The 10,041-nt window shown below is 54.8% G+C and overlaps 1 protein-coding gene across 2 annotated transcripts; it reads left to right on the top strand.

Moving 5' to 3' along the window:
* The first annotated feature begins 250 nt into the window (after nt 1-250).
* On the top strand, nt 251-8,944 carry LOC144933239 (H2.0-like homeobox protein). 2 transcript variants are annotated; one of them, XM_078857907.1, is made up of 4 exons: nt 251-914; nt 2,717-2,965; nt 7,396-7,583; nt 8,433-8,944. In XM_078857907.1, exons 1-4 carry the CDS (start codon nt 449-451, stop codon nt 8,838-8,840), a joined length of 1,311 nt encoding a protein of 436 aa, XP_078714033.1. In that variant the 5' UTR covers nt 251-448; the 3' UTR covers nt 8,841-8,944. The 2 variants fall into 2 exon arrangements, with proteins under 2 accessions (XP_078714033.1, XP_078714034.1); XM_078857908.1 differs by having other exon boundaries at nt 7,399-7,583.
* Nucleotides 8,945-10,041: the final 1,097 nt, after the last annotated feature.

Raw genomic sequence — 10,041 nt, forward strand, 5'->3', positions numbered from 1 at the left:
GTATGTATGTGCATACGTGCGTGTACACGTGTGTGCGCCAGCATCTAATCTGTGTATGTGGCTGTGTACGTCGTAAAAGCGGGTCTTCGTATGTGTGCGTATCTCTCTCCCTCTCTCTCTCTGTGTGTGTAGAAGCGAGCGCAGGGCGCGCACGCCCTCCTCGTGAAGTTAGCGAGTTCCTCTTCACGTCCCCCACTCTTCACCGTTGACCGAAGCCTCCTCCACGTGCAGCCTCGACGCGACTCTTGAGCCGTGCGCGTCTCGCGGAGCCCCGGGGCTTGCGGCTCCCATTGGCCGCGCCGCGGGGCGGAGTCCGCGGCTCAAAAGGCACCGGCGGCTCCTCCCGCGCACGTTTCCTCTCTCCCCGCCCCGGCCACGGACTCCGCGGCTCCGTCTCCCACGGCCTCCGCTGTCCGGAGCGCGGCGTGGGCGAGGTCCGTGGGTCGGGATGTATTCCGCAGGATTCGCACCCTACTACTTGAACGGCCTGGCGCTGTGGCCCGCGGCCGCTGCGGCCGCCGCCTATTGCGCACCTGGTCTGGCCGACCCCTCCAAGAAGGGCTCGTTTTGCGTGGCCGATATTCTGCACCTGAGCGCCGTGGACAGCGCGACCCTGCAGGGCCCTCCTCCGGGCCACAAGCAGGGCCCCGCGGCCAGCCGGCCCGCGCCACCGGCGGGGGGGCAGCCACTCCGGCCGACTCCGCGCTCGCCCGGGGGGGACTGCGCCGAGAGGGGTCCCAGCCCCGCGGCGGGCGCGGGACCCGCTGGCGCGTCGCCCTCGCCGCGTCTCCTCCTCGCCACCCTGCACGCCCAGCATTGCTCGCCGGTGCCCAGCAGGGAGCTCAAGTTTGGCATCGAGCGGATTCTAGCGAGCGACTTCACCGCCAAGGCCAGCGATGGCTTCTTCTTCGCCGGTACGTCGCCTGCCCGCGGCGCTCGTGGCGGTTCATCGAGAGATCGAGCGGCCGGGGGGGCAACGGCGTTAGCGACGCCTGCGGCTCGAGGCTGCGAGAGGCCCCCTGAGTGGCGTCACCTGGAGTGGCATCGCGGTGGCACATGACCCCGCGACTTGGGGCGATAGCCGCGGGCTATACTGCAGTGTGGCGATGTCGATCACGCGCGTAACGATTGCGCTGCGAGGCTAGATCTATGTAAGTGTATATCCTTAATACGACGCTTACGTATTAAAACATTTGCACTCTATTGTTTGCTTGTAGATTAAAACGGGTCGTTCTAGTCAGGTCTCAAGTCAAGGCGAAAGTATCAAATGTCGTCCTAATCTACAGAATCTCAGTTGCTTCGTCATCACAAATACGCACGCGTGATTAGAGTTTCGTTTTTCGCGTGTCCGAGCGTCGTCAACACTCTTAACGTACATTTTACTTTGAATGTAAATTCAGTTTAACGTGGTAACATTTTTGTGGTAGTATGTTTCAATTGATCGGGGTTCGTCTGTTACTCAATCGCTACTATTTGTGCAACTATTCAAATGCCGGACCACCAGAAAACATTTTTTTTATTAAATTCTCATCGGGCTCCGTGCTGTTAAGCTCCGTCTCCAAACCTTATTAATTATAGCTGGCCTCTGTATGTGCAATGAAGAAGGGTCATCGCTTAAAACGTCGCGTGTTTTATATATATGTTAAGGCGACAGTGTTGTTGACGAATGTTGCGAGCTGTTTTTGCTTCTTGTGCTCACGCACTACTGGAAACTAAGCGGCAGCACCGAATACTTTGTTTAAAAAAACAAACACATAGTTTTTAAGCCGTCCCTTATTCACGCTCCGAAGCTGAGAAGTTCACTGTTTGATGTTTATCTGTCTTCGACATGAAATTATCGTTTTTTGATTTGTTTATGTGGGACGCAGAATGGGAATCGCACAAGCCGATACATTCTACTTTAAAAATATATAAACATCATGAACGCACGCACATTCGGCTGGCGTCCATCACACATCGTGTGGATATTAAATGTGTGTTCGAACTCGATGCAATGCGGATCCGTGTATGATCTACGTGCACCAACTTCTCACGCCGCATTACGAGCGGGACACGTGCATGAAGGCGATGTGTCCTGAGAGAGGCAGAGGAAGAGAGAGGCACGGCGTTGAGTTCACACGCAGGGCCTCAGTGCCGTGTTGCCCTTTCTCTCGGAGGCCATAAGCCCCACTGAGTCTCAGGACTCGTTTTCAGAAGGATTCTACAAATGGGATTTGTAACTGCATTAGTGCCGCGGTGGCAAGATGTTGACTCGCTCGCCTGCTGTACAGGAGGTTGTGGGTTCGATCCCTGACGCCTGTATGTTTGGAGTTTGCGTGTTCTCCCCGTGGTCGCGTGGATTTTTGTCAGGGTCCTCCGGTTTTTCCCTCCACATTTAGAAACATGCGTTAAACGTATTTGGCCGCTATAAATGTCCACATGTTAAACCACTTAGTTGAGCTATCACATGTGGCCAGGTCGCTTCTGAAAAAAAAGCGATTTCGCTCACTGGGCCTTACTTGGTTAAATAAAAATAGTTTAGTTTTTACTTTAGGGATGTTTATCTTTAGTTCAAACTCACGGCCTGTCAACACGAATGTACAACAACCCCCAACGTGAGATAATACGTCGTCTCGCGCGGACAGTGGGGACTGGAAGGGCGTTGGGCAAGACGCAGCAAATCCAAGACCCGCGCCGTGCGGCTGATATCATCTAACGCGCCCCCCTGCCCCAACAGATCTGCCCGGCGCTCTTTCACCCCGCTACCCGGGGCAGCTGCTCGTCGGCCACGGTGGCCCGGGCCACCAGCATCATCCGCATCATCATCATCATCAGCAGCAACAGCAGCAGCAGCACCCGTTCGCGGGAGCCTTCCCCCCGGGGGGGATGCACGGGGTGCCCGGCGAGATGCACGCCCACGCGACGGGGGGTCCGCACCTGCAGCACGGACGCCACGCGATGCCGCACTTCAGAGACGCCTTCCCAGGTGAGGCGCGGCTGGCGGGGCCGACGACCTTCGGCAGCGGCTCGGCAAGCCGTCGAGTGCAACGCCGCTCGCTCGATCGATCGATCGCTCGTTCGATCGATCGCTCAATCGCTCGATCGATCGATCGCTCGCCCCGTGTTCAGCGTCGGCGAACAAAAGGTCGACGCGGTGAACGCAGCGTAGCTCGAGTGCGCTCGACGCAGCGGAGAGTCAGAAACGCACTTAACGCAGCACGGTTAATGCGGTTTGCAGAGTTAAGATGATTTAATAGCGGGCAGCTGGCACAATTACACAACTATTAAACGGCAACCATTAGCGCAGTTAACACAGTTAGGAGGCCGGCATTAACACAGCACAACTGTCCACGTGAATGTCGGTGGTATGACTGGCGCAGTTGACAAAGCGCAATCGACACAATTGGTGCGTTTAACGCGATCAGTCGGCGGCGGTCGCTAAATAACGATCCGCGCTTCGAGCAAGGAAACGCGCGTGTCCGTGACGTCGCGTCTGATGTTCTGAGTGATATCCCACGCACACTGCACGTGACTAACATCACGGACGCACGTGTAGGCGATTTCGCACTAACACTGCACGTGACTAACATCACGGACGCACGTGTGGTGATGTCGCACTAGCACTGCACGTGACTAACATCACGGACGCACGTGTGGTGATGTCGCACTAGCACTGCACGTGACTAACATCACGGACGCACGTGTTGATGATGTCGCACTAGCACTGCACGTGACTAACATCACGGACGCACGTGTAGGTGATGTCGCACTAACACTGCACGTGACTAACATCACGGACGCACGTGTGGTGATGTCGCACTAGCACTGCACGTGACTAACATCACGGACGCACGTGTGGTGATGTCGCACTAGCACTGCACGTGACTAACGTCACGGACGCACGTGTTGGTGATGTCGCACTAGCACTGCACGTGACTAACATCACGGACGCACGTGTGGTGATGTCGCACTAGCACTGCACGTGACTAACGTCACGGACGCACGTGTTGGTGATGTCGCACTAGCACTGCACGTGACTAACATCACGGACGCACGTGTTGATGATGTCGCACTAGCACTGCACGTGACTAACATCACGGACGCACGTGTTGGTGATGTCGCACTAGCACTGCACGCTGCGCGTGGAGCTGATCGCCCGCGGCGGCGCACGGGGGCGATGTTAATGCTAATCAGAGGAAATAGGAAGTAATGTAATCTCTGCGCCGTTTTCAAATCCCAATTTCCTGAAGTGCCTCTGGTGTCGAGCTGCACCCCCCCCCTTACCCGCGCCTCCGTTGGGCACGTGCTCGCAAACACGTGCGCACTGACACACACGTGTCTGTGTGTGTGCCTACGTAGTGGGGAGCGGTGGTGTAGCGGTTAGCGCGCTGCGCTACGAACCTTGCGAACCGGGTTCGATTCCCGCTCACGGCCAACACCCAGTGACGATTATCTGAACCGGTCCTGGGCCTCCCCTAGGTCGACTCAGCGTCAAATGAGTACCTGGTGCGGTGTATGAACATCGTCACTTGGGAGACAAAGGCGGTCGGGCGTGGTGCTGGCCACCCACCCCCTCGTGTACCGTTCCGGCCTTCATAGGTGCTCGCTAACAGCACTTGCCCCTACGGTCTGTTAAGGCTATACGGGGATCTTTGTCTACGTATCGTATGTGTACAAACAATAACAATTCTCCCATACATGCGCTGTAGTAGTCATTGACACACTATGGGGGTGGCCGGCAAACTACGCCACGTCGCCCCTTCGTTCTCCCGGTGCTGTTACTCGTTTATGGCTGAGTCGACCTAGGGGGAAATCCACGACCGGCTCCAATTATCCGCCGCTGTTTATTTCAGTCGCGAACGGAAAAGCCGCGCACGCGTGTGTACACAGAGATAAATGTTCCCCGTGTAGCCTTAACAGACTGTTGGGGCAAGTGCTGTTAGCGAGTAGCACCTATGAAGGCCGGCACGGCACACGAGGGAGGGAGGGGGGCAGCACCACGCCCGGCCGCCTTTGTCTCCCCAGTGCTGGCGATGTGTACACCTCGCACCAGGTACTCATTTGAGGATGAGTTTGACCTAGGGGAGGCCCAGAACCGATTCAGACAATCGTCACTAGTGTTGACCCTGTGTATACACGCACACGTGCACCTGTACGTGTGTGTATAAGTGTGCGTGTGTGTGTGTATATATATACACAGGGAGCGGTAGTGTAGTGGTGCGCTATGAACCCGGCGTCCCGAGTTAGATTCCCGTTCAAGGCCGATGCCAGCGACGATTACCTGAACCGGTCATGGGCCTCGAATGAGTACCTCGTGCGGTATCTAGTAAACATCGGCACTAGGGAGACAAAGGCGGCCGGGCGTGGTGCTGGCCACCCAACCCCCTCGTGTGCCATGCCGCCCTTCATAGGTGCTCGTTAACATCACTTGCCCCAGCAGTCTGTTAAGGCTATATGGGGGGGGGGGTCTTTGTCTTTGTGTGTGTGTATATATACACCCACACACACGTGTATGCATTGTACAGTGTAACAGGAGCACCCCTCGGCATTATTGTTCCGTGGTGCGTGCTGAGCCCTCTGCTCCAATGCGCGGGCGCACATCCATCTACATCTCTCCACGTCGCTCGTGTGCTTTGCTTCATCACGATAATGCAAACGTCGTATCAGCATCTGTTCAATCGCGTTTTTAGTTTCATATATATAAACGATGTGCACTTTAAATTTGATGGGGTTTTTTTTATTTCACAAAAAGAAAAACAGCGGTAGAGACTCTCTCTCCCTCTCTGGTCTCTCTGTGTGCTGTGAAGGGCCATTGCCCGAAACGTCTGCTATTAAATATCGTTTTCCTTATAAGGCGTTGTTGAGCAATGCGTTGCATTTGTTTTTTGCTGCTGCTGCTGTTTGTATTTGAGCATCACTGCCAACGAAGCAGCAGTAGCATGACAAAATAATTTGTTTAATTTAACGAAGTCAACTTGTCGTGTTACCATCGTGTAAATAAATACGACTCTGTACGGAGGTGACGGGGGGGGGGTAGCAGTGGGCGTAGTGCGTGGTTCACGTAACCACGCAATGGACCCGGGGCCAACTGAGTTTGATTCCCGTTCACGGACAAAGCGTACACAACGAGTGGTATCTGAAGCAATGCTGAACCTCCACCACTCCACCATGCTGCATGTCTATGATGTTAAGCGTAGTTGTATTCGTGGACGAAGCAGTATTGCGTGATAAATATAATTTATTCGCGGAAAACAATCCCATTGGGTGCAGAGCAGTATGAATGCAATATGTTTTAGCTCGTGGACATTTGCTCACGCAGGAATAGGAATGTAAGAGGTCTTATTCTTTGGGTCTTTCGGTAAAGTCGCGTAGATAGGTAACAAACTAATAAAAATTTAAAAAAAAAAAATTTATATTTATTATTTTTATTAATTTGTACCTATCTACCTAAAGACCCGCAGTCACGAAAGCTTTCAGTCAAGATGTAAGGGGTCTGTTGAGATTGCCACTTTACTCATTGTTACGATTGTGTTGCCAAAGTTACTGTTGCGGTGCGTTATACGTGTAGTTTATAAAGTAATGCTCGTGACGATGCAGACGACGAATTTAACATGGGGGAAAAGTTGGCAAGAAAACAACTATTCGTGTAGTTTAGTTTCTATCAATACAATGTTTTTAAATCAACCCTTTGTCAATCCACTACTGGACAGTGGCCCTCATTGTTTGTGTTACATTCTGCGCCGCGCTGCTCCGTATGGCTTGACGATTTAAGTGATGGGGCAGTCAGCACCAGCAGCATCGGTTCAGGTATCGCATCGCCACTGACGCTTGCCGTTGTCGGGAATGGAACTCGGGCAGTCAGCAGGGTTCGTAGCACAGTGCAGTAACCACTGCGCCACCGTTCCGCTTTAATAATATCCATCAAAGGAGGAAATGATCTGTTCGAGGAGGACTCGGATAGGTTTTTTTTCTTCCTTTTTTTCAATCAGTGTTATAATTGCGAGTATCAGGAGTTAATGTCCGCCGCTACTCTTGCCGTATTCACCTATAGCCTGGTCGAACATTTAAAGTGCGGGTCGTGACGATGCAGCTTGTCTGCCTACTGAGCTACGGGATCATTCGAACACCCACTTGTACCCGCTGGTACCCATTCCGTGATGCCTCCGCGTGTGCTCACGAGTGCATCTATGACTGTGTGTGTACCCCTGTATCTTTGTGTGCCAATGTTGTGCCCTTTCCCTTTGCACACCCCACCCCCCCTCCTCTCTCCCCTGTGTGTGTGTGTGCCCATGGGACCTGTAAACCCACGTGTGTCCCTGTGTGCCCCTCGTGCCCTCCGTGTGCTCTCGTACCATTTGTACCCCTCGTGCGTACACTCCGTGCCCGTGCCCCCGTGCGTGCCCCCGTGCCTCCCAGCAGGTCCGTACGCGGTGCTGACCAAGGAGACGATGCCGCCCAACTTCAAGCGCAAGCGCTCGTGGTCGCGGGCCGTCTTCTCGAACCTGCAGCGGAAGGGGCTCGAGAAGCGCTTCGAGATCCAGAAGTACGTGACCAAGCCCGACCGCAAGCAGCTCGCAGCCATGCTGGGACTCACGGACGCGCAGGTGCGGCAACCGCACCATCGACAACACCCACAACCACCCCATCAACAACATCAACAACATCGACAACATTGACAACCACCCCATCAACAACATCAACAACCACCCCATCAACAACAGCACCATCAACAACATCGACAACCACCCCATCAACAACAGCACCATCAACAACATCAACAACCACCCCATCAACAACATCAACAACCACCCCATCAACAACATCAACAACATCAACAACCACCCCATCAACAACATCGACAACCACCCCATCAATAACATCAACAACCACCCCATCAACAACATCAACAACACCAACAACCACCCCATCAACAATATCGACAACCACCCCATCAACAGCATCAATAACTGCACCATCAACAACCACCCCATCAACAACATCGACAACCACCCCATCGACAACCACCCCATCAACAACATCAACAACCACCCCATCAACAGCATCAATAACCACCCCATAAGCAACCACACCATCAACAACATCGACAACCACCCCATCAACAACATCGACAACCACCCCATCAACAACATCGACAACCACACCATCAGCAACCACACCATCAACAACATCGACAACCACCCCATCAACAACATCGACAACCACCCCATCAACAACATCGACAACCACACCATCAGCAACCACGTCACCAACAACATCAACAACCACATCAGCAACAGCATGCACACCAATATCAGCAGCAGCAGCAGAATTTCCCGCGACGCACGCAGCGTTACACACCGAAGCGCTGTTGGCACGTGACCGTGGGAATGCGCCGCTGTGTGTCGATGTTGTCGATGCTTGATGCCGAGCGCGTTGCCCCGTGTGCGGTGCAGGTAAAGGTGTGGTTCCAAAATCGGAGGATGAAGTGGAGGCACTCAAAGGAGGCGCAGAAGGAGAAGGAGCAGCAGCAGCAGCAGCAGTCGAGCGCGCAGAGCAAGGAGCCCCTCCCGGACCTCTCCGCCTCTGCCGGCGACAGCGACGCAGCCTCCAAGAGCGACGCGGCCGACGGCGGCAGCGACTCGGAGGGGCCCGTGGACGACGAGGAGGAGGAGGACGACGAGGCGGACGATGTGGACGATGTGGACGAGGTCGCGCCGCGGGAAACGGGGGGTGCCGTGGACCTGTCGGGCCGTGAAGACGCCTGGAAACCGCGTGACGAGAGTCCGGCCGGGCCGCCCCTCGTCACGGAGCAGCCCGAGGTGGCCACAGGGAGCCGCGCGCGACTCCACGGGGAGGAGTGACGATGGTGGCTGCGGTGCTGAGACAGTGAGCGCGACGACTTCAAGTGGGCCGCATCTGACAAGTGACGCCGGCCGCGGAGCCGCGAGTGACCAATGTTGTTGCACTGCGGGGGGGGGGGGGGGGGGCTGCACTCATTGGGATGTGACTGTGGCCGCGAAGTTGAGAGTGACCACTCGAGCGTGGCCCGGCAAGTGACGACGGCTAGGGCACGGCCCAAGTGACCGCCGCTGATGCACAGCGAGGAGGGAGCTGTTCGGGAGTGACCACGGCTGCACGACAGTGAGGGACGGATTGCTGCATCCCGGAGTGGCGTGGGGTGGAGAGGGTGGTTTTTTTTCCTCCGGCCATGTATAGCAGCACCACGGCAGGTAAACACGGACTGCGGTGTGTATGTGTGTGTGTATATCCAATGTCTACGCGGTGTAGTTACGCGTTTGTACCATATACCGTTATGTATATTTCTTTCTTTTTTCTAAACGTATAAGTTAAGCATTCTTGGAGGCCTTAAGCAAACAGTATCCTTTGACTAACCATCGCACATCGGCCGGGCCTCCGCGAGTATCGATCGCACACGCGGCCCCTTGAGCGGCAGCGACGTCCGTCCCGCAAGGTGCCGACGACGCCGCTGGGTGCGCGCGAGAGAGGCGAATACTACGAGTCGGAGGGGTTCGCGCACTGAGCTTTGACCGAAGCGGTTTGATGAAGGACACTGAACTACCTCTTTCAGGTGGGGAAATTCTTTTTTTCAGAAACCCAAAAATAAAATCTATTTCTATCCTGGTTTTACACAAGAACGGTTTAGTCGGTCCGGTTGCACTAAGCCAGTGAAACGTTGAACGTTGGCTCCAACGTTGACCCAACGTTGGCCCAACGTTGCATGTTCACTGAGAAGACGGAGTCGTTGCCATTCGCGATGATCGCTGCCGGCGGCTCAGCACGCACTGCTGTGTCATCATCCCAATCCCGATTAAAGCAAATGGAAGTGCAGGGTCCGTGTCGGTGTGCGTCCCTCGATGTCCTACGGAGAGATCTGCTACAGCACAACGCACACAACACACCGCACACACACATACACACGCGGTGCACAACACACCGTGCACACACACACACACGGTACACACCGCACACACAGTACACAGCACAGTCCGCACACACGTACACCGCACACTACACACACAGCACACATACACGTTACACAAA

The sequence above is a fragment of the Lampetra fluviatilis genome, chromosome 7, assembly GCF_964198595.1.
Source record: "Lampetra fluviatilis chromosome 7, kcLamFluv1.1, whole genome shotgun sequence".
Lineage (NCBI taxonomy): Eukaryota > Metazoa > Chordata > Hyperoartia > Petromyzontiformes > Petromyzontidae > Lampetra > Lampetra fluviatilis.

Coding starts and splice junctions, on each gene's coding strand:
- LOC144933239 (XM_078857907.1), top strand. CDS start 449: ATGTATTCCGCAGGATTCGCACCCTACTACTTGAACGGCCTGGCGCTG. Junction 2,966..7,395: donor CTTCAGAGACGCCTTCCCAG/GTGAGGCGCGGC, acceptor CGTGCCTCCCAG/CAGGTCCGTACGCGGTGCTG. Junction 7,584..8,432: donor TGGGACTCACGGACGCGCAG/GTGCGGCAACCG, acceptor TGTGCGGTGCAG/GTAAAGGTGTGGTTCCAAAA.